A 14604-nucleotide genomic window follows, 5' to 3' on the forward strand; every position below is an offset into this window, starting at 1 on the left:
CAGCTTGAGGGGGAGTGTAGAGAAGATGGGCCGAATGGCCCATTGGTTGTTTATTCTTTCTTGTTATTTATGTTTCTTTTCTGTAATGGGCCTTATTCTGGGCCCATCCTGTCTATATTAAGTTCTTTGTAAATTCTTGCCCACCTAAGGGCCTCCTTGTAATTATTCAAATATATCTTAATAAGAGAATGTTAGGGTGCTGAGAGAGAGTAGGTTCGAAACTCTCATTCTCAGACCCTCATTGCTGAACTCTCAAGCTCTCCTCTCTTCAGTTTTCTTCAATTCATTAGCTTCAAAAGAAAGAGAATACATCTATTTATAGAGCGACTTGTGTGGCCCGGAATACTGTTCACCATAATTACAAAATTCCACTCCTTGTCTTGTGGATCAAAAAACACTAACTTTCTATCCACTAAGGCAAATAAACTGAAAATTGAAAGAGAAGCACTACTAAGCTAGAGGAACAAGATGCTATAGCCTAAGCTCACATGGGACTGGTCAAAATGACGAAAATACTCAATACTGTCCAAATATACAAAAATATAGAAAATTTCAGAAAATTCCAAATTTGATTCTTCAGCTCTTGCGTTATTCTCCCCTGGTTCAAAAAAAACTCATCCTTGAGTTTTGAAGAACTTTGAGGATGAAAAGTTGATGTATCTCAATGACAGTAGTAGTAGTAATTCCCATAGCTACTTAAATACACTTGGACTGTAGAGTAGATGTCACACACATAGCTATAAATGGATCTTTAAAGCAATGTATGTCTGAAATACTGCCTTTCATAACCTTCATTGTTAAATCATCAATAACATTAGCCTCCTATACACTTACATCATCAATCAGCCTATCTTGTGGTGAATCTTCCCCTTGCTTACCACTATGAACTTTCATATCCAAAATCTTAACTACAACATTTGGAACTTTTCCTTCAACCTCTAGTTGAGAAATCTCCATCTCTATGTGTTCAGCTGCCCTTGGTTCTTCAGCAAACTCTTGAACTCTTGCCATTATTGATGTTGGTGGAACTTGTACTATGTCAGCTTGTAATTCTTGAATTGGTTACAGTTGAACTTGTAAGGTAAAGTCATGACTTACTTCCTTACTAACATCTACTACAACCAATACATTTGCATCTTGCACCTGAATTTTTTAACTTGCTCCACTTCTATCTCTTCTTGATCATTGACCTCAAGTTGACATGGGTGTTGGAAGTTCCTTCTTCAACAATTCTAATCTTTTCTTGGCCTGCACCCTGTTGTAAGGCTTACTTAATTGTTACTTTATAGCTGTTGTTAGTAGGCTGTTGGACAATTACAGTTACTTGTTTCTTTTTTCTTCTTTCTTTTTTCTTATTATTCTGATTCTAGGATATGCCGCCAGGGGCATACTTGTAATTTCTTATTCTTTTATGAAGTTAATATAAATAGAAAACTGGCGGCAGCCAGTAGTAACTTTTTCCTCTCTCTCTCTCTCTCTCTCTCTCTCTCTCCCAATCCCCACGAATCACCACATGGTATCAGAGCAGGTTTTCTGGGTTGAAAAAGACCTACGATCCCTCCTGCCCTATTCTTAAAAAGTGTTTGGACGTGGCTGTTTCTGCAGAAACCCTAACAGGTTTCTGGCGGCAGTTTTTTTGGGAAACCCTAGCAGTTTCTGGCGGCAGCTTTTGTGATTTCTTTTTCTTGGCCGTAATAGCAAGAAAACCCTAGTTGGAGAAGGGTGATGCTGGTGCAGACTCCCCTGTTCGATGCTGTGAAGTCAAGTTCAAATTAGCACCTTCGTACAAGTGCTGAACAGGTGTTTTTTTTTTTTTTTTTGTTTCAGTTTGTCTCAGCCTTCTTTGGCCGATGGTGCGTAGGGCTCATGCCTTGATTATATAGTTATTTGTTTGGACGTTGGATGGTTAGAGTGTGTGAACTACAGTCAGACTGATTGTAATGTCTGTATTGGTGATGCTGAACCGATTACTGGACTGGTTTATTGTTCTGTTTGGACGTTGTGTTGACTGAACCCCTTGTTCTCAGCAGTATTCCCTTTGTTCTCAGCAGTATTTAATGTTCTTTTGCTCACATTCTAGGAGTAAACCTGAGTTGCTCACATTCTGATTGTGGCGGCTGTGTTGTTGGGTGGTATTTGGACCGGTTTTCAGTAGTATTCGATGGCAAGTCATGAATTAACTTCTTCGGGGGCTACACCAATCCGCAACATAGCGGGTATGGGAGGTGAAAACATGGTTTTTCCCATGCCAATTACCCCTTTAAATGGTCTGAACTACCTGGAGTGGGCTAAAAGTGTAAAACTCTATGTAACGGCAAGGGGTAAAGCTAGTTACATCTATGGAAGGGTGAAAGAACCCAAGGGTGAGACGACTGAACATGATAGGTGGGACCAAGAAAACAGTATGGTTATGTCTTGGCTCCTCGCAGCCATGGAACCTGATGTGAAAAAGAATTTTATGTGGGCAGACACCGCCAGTGAGATCTGGGAACAGGCCAAAACTACCTATTCTGAGTAAAGGCATTATGCCAAGGTTTACTAGTTGCAAGCTGAATCCTCAACATGTAAACAGGGAAACCGTAGCTTGTCTTCATACTATTCAGCCCTTACCTCCATATGGAAGGAATTGGACCATTACCAGGCCATAGAGTGGAAGCACGATGATGATGCTAAGGCCTACAGGAAGCTGGTCTCTCAGCAACGGGTGTTTGCTTTCTTGTTGGGACTGAACCCTGCATATGAACCGTTGAGGGTGTAGATCCTAGGAAGCAACGAGTTGCCTACGGTTCACGAGGTATACTCCCTTGTCCAATCTGAAGAAAGCAGGCGGAATGCGATGGTTACAACTGAGGGAGAGCAACAAGTTGCCTTGGCTGCAATGAATAATAGCTCCATGGGAAAGAAAACTGACCCTAAGAAGGCGGATAATAAAGATAAGTTGTTCTGTACCCACTGTAGGCATTCATGACATACACATGACACTTGTTGGGACATCCATGGGAAACCCAAGTGGGCAGCAAAGAATCAAGAATAGGGTAAAGGTCATTTGAAGAAAATGAGCACAACACATGTGGCAACCCAAGATACTCAAGTTGCCGGTAGTACCCGGGACCACCCTAATAAGTCTGACCCCAAGGAGGATATAATGAATTCCTTCAGAGAGCACCTGGAATCTTATGGTAGGGCCTTGCGGCAAATGGACAGCTCAGTCACTAGTACTCCCTTTACTTCATTTGCATCTACTTCAGGTAATATGGCTTTTGCATTCCATGTCACTCCCACAGATTCCTCTTGGATCATTGACTCAGGGGCCTCCAACCACATGACCGGTAAGCCTAACTTATTCTAGTCTTATAGCCTTTTGTCAGGAAGGGATAGAGTGAGACTTGCAGATGGCTCTTTTTCTTCCATTGCAGGCCAATGATCAATATCCCTTCCCCATGGCCTTAACTTGAATTGTGTATTGCATGTCCCTCAGCTTCCCATAAACTTGCTTTCAATTAGTAGCATTACAAGCTCCTTGAATTGTAGTGTGACATTTTTTGCTGACTCATGTGTTTTTCAGGATCTAACTTTTGGGAGGACGATTGGTAGAGGAAGCCTAGTGGATGGTCTCTACATTCTCGACAACAAAGCTGGTCTCTCGGTGTCATCCTCAGAGTCGCATAATCAGTCAAATAAGAGTCAAATTTTCTTGTGGCATAGTCGTTTAGGTCATGTTTCTTTTGAAATATTAAAATCTTTGTTTCCGGTTTTATTTAAGTCATGTTCAGTGTCAGAGTTCATGTGTCAAACGTGTTAGTTGAGCAAACAATGTAGAACAACTTTTCACTCAAGTAATAAAAGATCAAATGTTCATTTTCATGTTGTGTATTTTGATGTATGGGGGCCTACCAATGTAATCTCTGAGGGCGGATATAAGTACTTTATTACATTGACCAATGATTACTCTCGCTATACATGGGTAATTCCTATGCGTAGCAGAGACGAAGTTCCAAAGATAGTGAAAGACTTCCAGAGGATGGTGTTTACACAGTTTCATGTTGAAATACAGATCTTCCAATCTGATAATGCGAAGGAATACTTCCATGGGGAGCTCAATGAGTTCTTTGCCTCCCACGGATCTATTCATAGGAGCTCATGCGCCAGAAGACCACAACAAAATGGTGTTGCAGAAAGGAAAAACAGACACCTTCTTGAGGTAGCCCGTGGGATGATGTTACACATGAATGTCCCAAAAAGGTTTTGGGTGGATGCTATACTTGCAGCTGCGTATGTCATCAACCGCATGCCCTCCACAAAAATCAGACTTGCGAATTGGTGGATCCTCCAAAGGGGAAAGACCCCGTGGGGTGCAAATGGGTGTTCACAGTTAAGCACAAGGCAGATGGAACAGTTGAAAGGTACAAAGCAAGACTAGTACCCAAAGGGTACATACAAGTATATGGGGTTGACTATGATGAGACTTTTGCCCCGGTGGCTAAGATGAACTCAATTAGGGTTCTCCTGTCCTTAGCTGCTAATCTTGACTGGGAATTGCATCAACTGGACATAAAGAATGCTTTCCTAAATGGTGACTTAGAAGAAGAGGTATACATGGTTCAACCTCCTGGATTCTGTGCCAAGGGGAGTGAAAATAAGGTGTGCAAGCTACGAAAGTCTCTCTATGTCTTAAAACAGTCTCCCAGAGCCTGGTTCAGTAAGTTTCACATGGCAGTTCAAGAGATGGGATTCAAACAATGTCAGTCTGATCATACACTCTTTATGAAGAGATGTCAGGAACAAGTTGCTGTATTGATAGTGTATGTAGACGATATCATCATTACAGGAAGTTGGAGCTCAGAGATACAGAACTTGAAACAATTCCTTGCATCTAAATTTGAAGTGAAAGATCTAGGACTCCTGAAGTATTTCCTTGGGATTGAAGTTGCCCGCTCAGAAAAGGGTATCTTTGTCTCTCAAAGGAAATACACCCTTGATCTATTACGGGATACAGGTAAATTAGGTGCAAGGCCGGCAGATACTCCTATGGATGTGGACCACAAGCTAGGTGATTGTGTTGGTGAACCTCTAAAAGATGTGAAGCAGTTCCAAAAGTTAGTGGGAAAGCTGATTTATCTGTCCATGACCCGTCCAGACATTGCCTATTCCATTGGGGTCCTGAGCCAGTTTATGCACTCTCCTAAGAAGCCACACATGGAGGCAGTAGAGAGAGTCCTTAGATACTTGAAGAAATATCCAGGAACATGCCTACTATTCAGTAAACACAATCACCTAAAGGTGGAAGTCTTTACAGATGCTGATTGGGCAGGAGTTGTGGATGATAGAAAGTCTACTAGTGGGTATTGCACATTTGTGGGAGGAAATCTTGTGACCTGGAAGAGCAAGAAGCAAAGTGTAGTAGCAAGGTCAAGTGCTGAAGCTGAATATAGAGCTATGGCACATGGGGTGGCTGAAGTCCTTTGGCTAAAGAACCTTCTAGGGGAGCTTGGAGTTGTTGTTCATAGTCCTATGTCCCTTTATTGTGACAACAAGGCTGCAATAAACATCGCCAGCAACCCAGTCCTACATGAGAGGACCAAGCATATTGAGGTGGATAAACACTTCATAAAGGAGAAACTAGAAAAAAGGGAAATTTGCATCCCTTATGTCAACTCCAAGGAACAACTTGCTGATGTCCTTACAAAGGGGCTTCCGTGCTCACGGCACAATGAGTTATGTGACAAGCTGGGCATGATAGACATCTTCAGCCCAACTTGAGGGGGAGTGTTGTAAGGCTTACTTAATTGTTACTTTATAGCTGCTGTTAGTAGGCTGTTGGATGGTTACAATTACTTGTTTCTTTTTTCTTCTTTCTTTTTTCTTATTATTCTGATTCTAGGATATGCCGCCATGGGCATACTTGTAATTTCTGATTCTTTTATGAAGTTAATATAAATAGAAAACTGGTGGCAGCCAGTAGTAACTTTTTCCTCTCAACGTACTTCTTTCTTCCTCTCTCTCTCTCCCAATCCCCACGAATCACCACACACCCTTTTAATCTTCAATGTTTACAACTTATATAGGTTGAAATTCTTCATTCACAACTTTAGCTCTAGGATGGACATCGACATGCAAGAAATAATCTTCTTTATCTTCAACTTTGTACTTTCTTCTCATTGGCTTCAAATTCTTTGTTGTAAGCAGCTGCTTCTCTATGTTGAGAGCCAATTCAAAGGCATGGTCTAAGTCATAATTCTGAATTGTAGAAGTAGAAAGCCTTATGTGCTGATTTCGGCCAAGCTTCTTGTGAAAGGAAGAATAGAAAGTTGGGGATTTCAGCAAGAGACAGAGGAAAGGGAAGAAAAGAGAAGAAGGTCGACTAGGATAGATTAACATCACCCTAGCCGCCAGCCCCTCATTCTATTTATAATTAACTTAAGTATGAGATATTACAAAGATGCCCTTAGTAAGGTGGCAACTCAAACTAAGTAATTACAGCTCTTTAAAAAATAAAAACTAATGGGCTCAAGGCCCAACAACATCTTAATTTAAAAGAAAATAAACTAAACACAAGTCGGCCCACTCAACACTCCCCCTCAAGTTGGAAGTAGATATCATACATCCCCAACTTGCGTAGATCATGCTCCAGCTTATTCTTTGCAACGCCTTTTGTGAGGACATCAGCAAGCTACAGATCAGAAGAAATGTATGGAAGACAAACTTCTCCAGAAGTTACCCTTTCTCTGATAAAATGTCTATCTACTTCAATGTGCTTAGTTCGGTCATGCTGGACTGGATTATGAGCAATATTAATTGCTACCTGGTTATCGCAGTATAGCATCATAGGTTCTTCTGCCTGAACACCAATTTCTTCCAACAGAGAACGAATCCAGAGAAGTTCTGAAACTTCATGTGCCATGGCCCTATATTCGGCTTCTGCACATTCGAATGAATAACATCAAAAGGAGAAGAACATCTTTTATTACTCGGTTTAAAAGAGTGTCTACAATGCTTTCCAAGTTCACAACCTTCACACTTCAATCTTGACAGACTCACAGACTCAAACAGTTTTGGAAACAAAGAACTTAAAGAAGAAAAAGTCAAATGACCCAGACGATTAAGCCAAAGTATAATCTGATCCACAAGTTTTGACTCACTGTCCTTGCAAACATGATGACTTTGGTGAATTGGAAGAGTATCCAGGAGGTAGATTCCATTCACTTCACGACCACTCCCAATCGTCCTCTTTGAATCCAGATCCTACAAAATACAATGTCCAGGAGAAAAAATTACTGAGCAGTTCAGATTCTTAGTCAAACTACTAACAGATAACAAGTTGGTGCTCAATCTAGGAACATGGAGGACAGAGGGTAAACAAATGGAATCATTAATCTTGACAGATCCCTTCCCAGCAATAGGAACATGGGATCCATCAGCTGTGGAGACCCTATCTCTGCTAGAACTGAGCTGGTAAGAGGAGAAAATGGTGGAGCAATGGGTCATGTGCTCTGAGGCTCCAGAGTCTATAATCCAAGGAGATCTCTCCTTACCTGAAGCAGAAACATAGTTTGCAGTGACATGTGTACTACCTGTATGGGCAAGGGAGGTAGAGTGAGTTCCACCTGTGCTACCTGTACCTTGTTGTTCGGTTGCGGCTGAATTGGAACTAGTTGTATCCCTCTGATTCAGAAGTAACCCAAACCTCTCAAGCTCGGTCCTTACTGCAGTAGCTGCAACAGACTCCAGGGCAACTGTAGTAGGGGGAGGCGGAGTGTCACCAGTAACTGCCATATGTGCATTTCCTTTCTTATTCTTCAATCTGGTCGGCACAAGATGTGGGTGAAGCTTCCAGCAAGTATCTCTTGTATGCTTCGGTTTCTTACAGTAGTCACAAACTAAGTCCCTTTTGTCTTCCTTCTTGTTCTCATTGCCATTCTGTTTAGGTTTCACAGCACTTACCATAGCAGACTGATCAGACATGAGATTCTTCATCATTACATCCCTCCTGCATTCCTCTCCTAACATGAACGCATATGCTTGGGAGAGAGTGACACTGTCCTTGGAAAGAAGATGCTGTCGTGCAATGTCATACTCAGGGTTAAGGCCAGCAAGGAATTCGAACACCCTATACTTCTCTAAGTGTCTTTGATAGGTAGTTGCATCCTTGGTGGTTTCCCAAGCAAAGGTCTCTAGATGGTCAATCTCCTGCCACTGGGTCTTAAGGACTGAAAAATAAGCTGCAACAGATCTATCTCCCTGCCTAGTAGCAATAATCTGATTTCTCAGTTGATAAGCCCTAGCAACATTCTCCTTCTGTGAATAGGTCTCTGCAACCCCATCCCATATCTCCTTAGCAGTGTTTGCCCATAAAAAGTTTTTACTTATATGTGGCAACATAGAATTACACAACCATGTCATTACCATATAATTTTCTTGCACCCACCGGGAGTTGCCAGTTTCGGGTTTTACCTCTTCACCAGTAATATACCCCAATTTTCCACGAGCTCCAATGGCCATCTTTGCAGATTGGGACCATTCCAAGTAATTTGTACCATCCAACCTAACTATAGTAATGGTTCCGGCTCCGAAGGGGTCTCCAGCACCTCCTCCCACTGGTCCCATTTCATTCCCGGGCTTATATTCAACTCTGTGTCCCTCCATGTGTCTCAAAGAGGTACAGAAAACAGCTAAAAAATGCAACAAGAATAAACAAAATACCTTCTGGAACCAACGACACTCCTTTGGTGTCCTGGACTTTCTTCCCACGAAAGATTCCTTTTCGGTGGGATGGGGAGAAGAAAGAAAAGAAGCAACCGCCCTCTCTAGAGGCCTCAAAACCACATGGAACTTGAATCGCCCCTTACAAAAAACCCAGAGGAACCCTAAAAAAATAGGGCATCACTACCTAGGTCAAAATTGAAGAGTCCAACAAAATCAGGACTCTTCCCCTTTCTCCAGTTTTTCCTGATTCTGATGAGAAACCCTAGACCAGCTACAGGGCATACAGATCCATCAAGAAAATCCAAAAACTGGGCTTACCTGAAAGCTTCGATCAGCCTCTTAAATCTCCACGCAGTCGGCCGATCTAGGGCTGCAGGAACGAACTCTTCAAGAACCTTCAACCTGCTCTGATACCAAGTAGAAAGCCTTATGTGTTGATTTCGGCCAAGCGTCTTGTGAAAGGAAGAGTAGAAAGTTGGGGATTTCAGCAAGAGACAGAGGAAAGGGAAGAAAAGAGAAGAAGGTCGACTAGGATAGATTAACATCACCCTAGCCGCCAGCCCCTCATTCTATTTATAATTAACTTAAGTATGAGATATTACAAAGATGCCCTTAGTAGGGCGGCAACTCAAACTAAGTAATTACAGCTCTTTAAAAAATAAAAACTAATGGGCCCAAGGCCCAACAACATCTTAATTTAAAAGAAAATAAACTAAACACAAGTCGGCCCACTCAACAGTAGACAATTCATTCTTGATATTATCCCTTGGTCCATTTGTGAAACGAACTAATTTGTGCCCTTCACTTTCTGTAATGTCACATCTAATATATAATTCATCAAACTTGTGCATATATTGAACTACGGATAGAATACCTTGCTTGAGAGTAGTCAACTCCACATATAGATCATCATGGAAGTACAGTGGAATGTACTTTTCTTGCAAATACCTCTTCATCTCTGCCCATGTGGTAATGGAATATTCACCTCTATTTTCTAGTCTTTGTCAAGGGTTCTCCACCATATTGTAGCATGACCCGTGAGCTTCGTGTGTGCAAATCTAAACCATTGTTTTTCAAACATATCATGTCAATCGAAATATTCTTCTAATTTAGAAATCCAATCAAAGAATGCTTTCTGGTCTTCATCTCCCTTGAAATTGGGCATTTCCCTTTCTCTTCTAACATTCTTGAATCATTACTAAATCTACTTTCTTCCACCAACTTCCCAAGTAAATCAACCATAGACCCTTCATAGGGTTCAAAAACCCTATCATCATTGATTCTAGCCCATGAGATTGTTTAAATGATACCCTAGGCCTATAAAGTCGGACACTTTGTGAGAACATGGTGACTAACCATTAGCTCTGATACCAAAACTGATGCAGTAGGGCTGGAACAAACTATCACGAGAGAGAGAGAGAGAGAGAGAGATCCCAAGGAATCACTCCAAGGGTCCTAGATAATCACTCTAGGGTTTGTAGGAATCACTTCATACAGAAAACTCGCAAGAGATCTCTAAAGAAATCTTCATTCATTCATTAGCTTCAAAAGGAAGAGAATACATCTATTTATAGAATGACTTGTGTGGTCCGGAATACTGTTCACCATAATTACAAAAATGCCACTCCTTGTCTTGTGCATCAAGAAACACAATAACTTTCTATCTACTAAGGAAAATAAACTGAAAATTGAAAGAGAAGCACCACTAAGCTAGAGAAACAAGATGCTATAGCCCAAGCCCAAATGGGACTGGTCAAAATGACGAAAATACCCATACTGTCCAAATATACAAAAATATAGAAAATTTCAGAAAATTCCAAATTGATTCTTCAGCTCCTGCATTACTGTTACAAGCAAAACTATAAACAAAATTTGAATATACTGTGCATAATCTGGAGAGGGGCCTTTTTGGTATTTGTTTTACCACATACACGCACATATCAGTTTCACTCAAATTATGACTGTAGGAAAGAAACCTAATTTGATGATAAAAACTAGATTTTTCACAAGGGGTGTATTTCTACATTGAGAACAATGAAACTTCACAGAGGTTCATCTGTAGATATAGGCTCAAATTACTGAACCACATTAAAACTAGTATTTGCTATCACATTTTCTTTTGTGGTTTATTGGTTTCTGGCACAACAGTGTTGTTTCATATGCTTGTATAGCAGGATGTCCTATCAAAGTAACATAGTTATTTTAAATAATTTAGTATGTTTTGTCAGATTCTGGTGGGGTCAAGGAAAAGATGGTGGAAGGGTTGTGAAGGGGGTATGAGAGGTTTTGCTATTTTCTGATTTTTTTTTTTTTGGGGGGGGGGGGGGGGGGGGGGGGCGGGGGGGTGGGATTTCTAGTGTCCTCACTTTTATCAGGTTGTCTTGTGGGCTTGCTCTGGGCGATGTCTCTTTTAATTAGGGTGATCATGAGCTGGGCCGGGGGGCGTATTATTTTAAATATAAAATATAATATAATATACAATGAACAATATATGTATAAAATTTATGTTATACTTTATGTAATATAAAATATTATATAATAAAATGATACAAATAGATGTATATATTTAAGTTAAATAATTCCCATATAGTTGGGATAAGGCTTGGACGATGATGATGATTTAATTTATATAAATAATTGCAGGCTGGGCCGGCCCTAAAGTATTGGGCCCAGGCCTGGCCTGGAAATTTGCAGGCCTGATGGGGGACCAGGCCCAGGATGGGCCTGAACACAAAACCTAGGCCCAAGCCTGGCAATTTGCAGGCCTGATGGGGGACCAGGCCCAGGATGGGCCTGAACACAAAACCTAGGCTCAAGCCTGGAATTGCCAGGCTGGGCCAGGCTGAGAAGGATCATCTTTAGGTGTTTCTCTTTTCATGTATAGGATGTTCCCCATTTATCAACAATGGGATGTGCCTGAATTACTATGATTTTTTTTTCTGCACATTCTTTTTCTTTGTTGGCATACACATTCTGTATTTTCTTCATTACATATGTTTCCTACATTCTGCATAGAATCAGCTCTTGTTTGATCAAATAAAATAACACATGATCTGTTTAACCTATATTTTTTTATAAACAATGAAAACTAACTCCAAACTGGCTCTTCAGCTTGCAAAGTTAGCTGGAAATATGGTTGTTGCAACTTGTGGAGGTGAACAAAAGGCTGCACTATTGAAGGATTTGGGGGTAGATTGTGTCATCAATTACAAAACTGAAGACATCAAAACGGTATGTCTCTAGAATTCTTTTCTTTCCTCCTTGGGGGGAGGGGGGGTCAGTGGAGATAGAATCACTTGATGCTCACAATACAGATTATTGCTAATGGAGATATGAGCTCCACCCCATTAATATTTGGTGGTTTAGTTGGAATATTCCATTTGGAGATATGTTTTTCTTTTTGCTTCAGAAGAGGAAACAATAGAAAAAATGAATGTTTTTTTTTTTTGTCTTTTCTGAGCAGGAACTAATGATATAATTATATTAATTTTTGTCATTGACAGATACATATCAGAAACAACAGAAAAGTATATAAGATGTAGGAAATAGGAGTCTTGACTCTAGACAGAGGAAAGGATCTCAAATTCAAAACAAAAATCCCCCATACTCATCATAACATACACTGGAATCTCAAGAGAAGAAAAGAATAACCAAGAATAAAAAATTAGAAAACTTCACAGAACTGGAGAAACATGCATATTTAACACCTCAAAATGCAGCTTCAATGCTTACCAACTGGAACAATAAAAGGAATTCGTTTTGTAGAAGGATGAACACAAAGACATGTGATACCAGATCTGTTTCCCCATTTCAGGGAACTGAAATTCCTTCCAAGTTCCATCAGAGAGCTGAAACCAGAACAATTAATGTACCTATATACTTACTTCTTTCCTCCTATGGTAGAATCCTTTCTCAACCTCTTTTGAAACGCTGCTCACCTCCCAAGACAAACCAAAAAAATGGAGAAAAAGAAAGAAGAGAAAGAGAAGGAAAAGAAAACGCTTTAATCTAAGTACTTCACTGTCCTTTTCATCTAAACAAAATGTCCTCCCTGAATCCAAGCCAATGCAGTCATGTGATCATTAGTAAATCTCGTCCTCCTTGCTGTATCCCTACCTTCAATATGTTAACAGACTCATTAGCCTGTTGATTCACTATCATGGGAAGAAAAGAATCAGCTTTTTACTAATCAGTATGGGTGATTTTTTCTATTTGTCTAATTGGATTGTGTTTTAAAGTTTTTGTATGATAAGGTAAGCCATGCAATAAATTAATGAATATTCTTTTCTACTTTATTTCTTATTGTTTCTGACCTACCTTCATTATGCATATATAACATTGGTTATAACAACAAATGTAATAGTCATGCTGCCTAATAGTCATGGAATACATCTTTCTAGATATTGGGGAATGTTCATCTTTCTCAAAATAAATAAATAAATAAACATAAAAGGGTGAAAAGAAGAAATGCTTGTTGGTTAAAAAATGGGAAATGAAGATGGTGGCATCATGTTTTCTAAGCCCTATTATACTCAAAATTCAATAAAGCTGAATTATTTGTTATCCTATTCAAGAATCATGTAGACTGGTTAGTGATTTAAAGTTCTATGTAAGTTTACAATATTTAATTTTTGCTTGCTCCAGGTCCTTAAGAAGGAATTTCCCAAAGGCATTGATATTATATATGAATCTGTTGGTGGCGAGATGTTAGATCTCTGCTTGAATGCACTAGCGATCTATGGACGGCTTGTTGTAATTGGGATGATTTCTCAGGTTGTACACTTATCAGTCCACATATACGAATGGTTTCTTCAAGTACAGAAATGTTCCTTAAATTCTATACCATCACTCTTCAAATGATCCATTGCCATCATTTTTGATACATTATGCTGATTCCATAGAAAGATTAGGACTTCCAAAGGAAATAATCCATAAATGGGAGTGTGAATTCTCATATAAGCATCGAAATATTGACATATCTATGCTGTATATCATTTGCATGAATTTCCTACACTAGTTTCTATCTTTCTGTTCATGGAATTGATCTCAATATCAATGCATCAATGTGTAATCTCCTAGTAACATGCAAATTGATTACAAAAGCACCATAGGCAGATTTCTCTGCCTCAAATCTTTACATGGCCTGAATTCAACCACTTAAATATATAATGGTTGGAAATACTTACTGCACTACCTTTAATTAAAAGAAAATGCATAAAACAAAATAGCAGATACTCGAAGGATTCCTCTTATATAGCCTTCTTCAGAAAAATAAAAAAGAAACTTATATCATTAGCCCAAAATTGAAACAACAAATGTCTTCCTACAATAGACTTGGCTTTTTCAATTGAAAGAATTGTTCCACTGATGCCTTACGGTCCTCTTAATTGTTGGACATTTTTTTTTTTTTTAAAGTTAAAGTGTTTTGTATTAAAGTATAAAATCAGAGGGTCTATAAGTAGGTTCCTGTACAAAGAGTTTGTGTATAATTTAGACAACCATTAAGGATCCCCCCCCCCCCCAAAAGTCTTTTTTTATCAGCAACAAAGAATTTTAAATTTATTACTAAAAACAAAGAATATACAAAATTACAAACAAGGCTGAAAACAATTAAGCTTTTCTTCCACCTACATGATTTTCAAACAGTTTCTAATTAACTTTTACATTACAAATTTACAATAGAACCTAGAAAAGCTATATCCATGTTGCCTCTTGTTTAGCAAGAGAATCAGCCAAAGCATTAGCTGATCTTTGAACCAGCTATATTGTTAACTGCATATTCCTTGAGAACCATCTGAATCTTTTGATGATCCATTGTGCACTACCTTCCTTCATCAGCCAACTTATTGCTATTTTTGAATTTCCTTCAATAATCAACTTTTCCACTCCCAATTCCACTGC

General features: G+C 39.5%; 1 protein-coding gene across 8 annotated transcripts in view; it reads left to right on the top strand.

Moving 5' to 3' along the window:
* The window catches only part of NQR (ARP protein (REF)), a 75749-nt gene that overhangs the window by 47738 nt on the left and 13407 nt on the right, over positions 1-14604 (top strand). For all 8 annotated transcript variants that reach the window (XR_016076468.1, XR_016076471.1, XR_016076469.1 and 5 more), the window contains exons 13-14: positions 11815-11934; positions 13348-13476. Coding sequence is in view for 1 of the 8 variants with exons in the window: in XM_010270907.3 (XP_010269209.1) it covers positions 11815-11934; positions 13348-13476 (249 nt within the window). In the remaining 7 variants the exon portion in view is untranslated. The remainder of the gene's footprint in view (positions 1-11814; positions 11935-13347; positions 13477-14604) is intronic.

Source organism: Nelumbo nucifera, chromosome 5, assembly GCF_055504915.1.
Source record: "Nelumbo nucifera cultivar China Antique chromosome 5, China Antique-T2T, whole genome shotgun sequence".
In the NCBI taxonomy this organism is placed as follows: domain Eukaryota; kingdom Viridiplantae; phylum Streptophyta; class Magnoliopsida; order Proteales; family Nelumbonaceae; genus Nelumbo; species Nelumbo nucifera.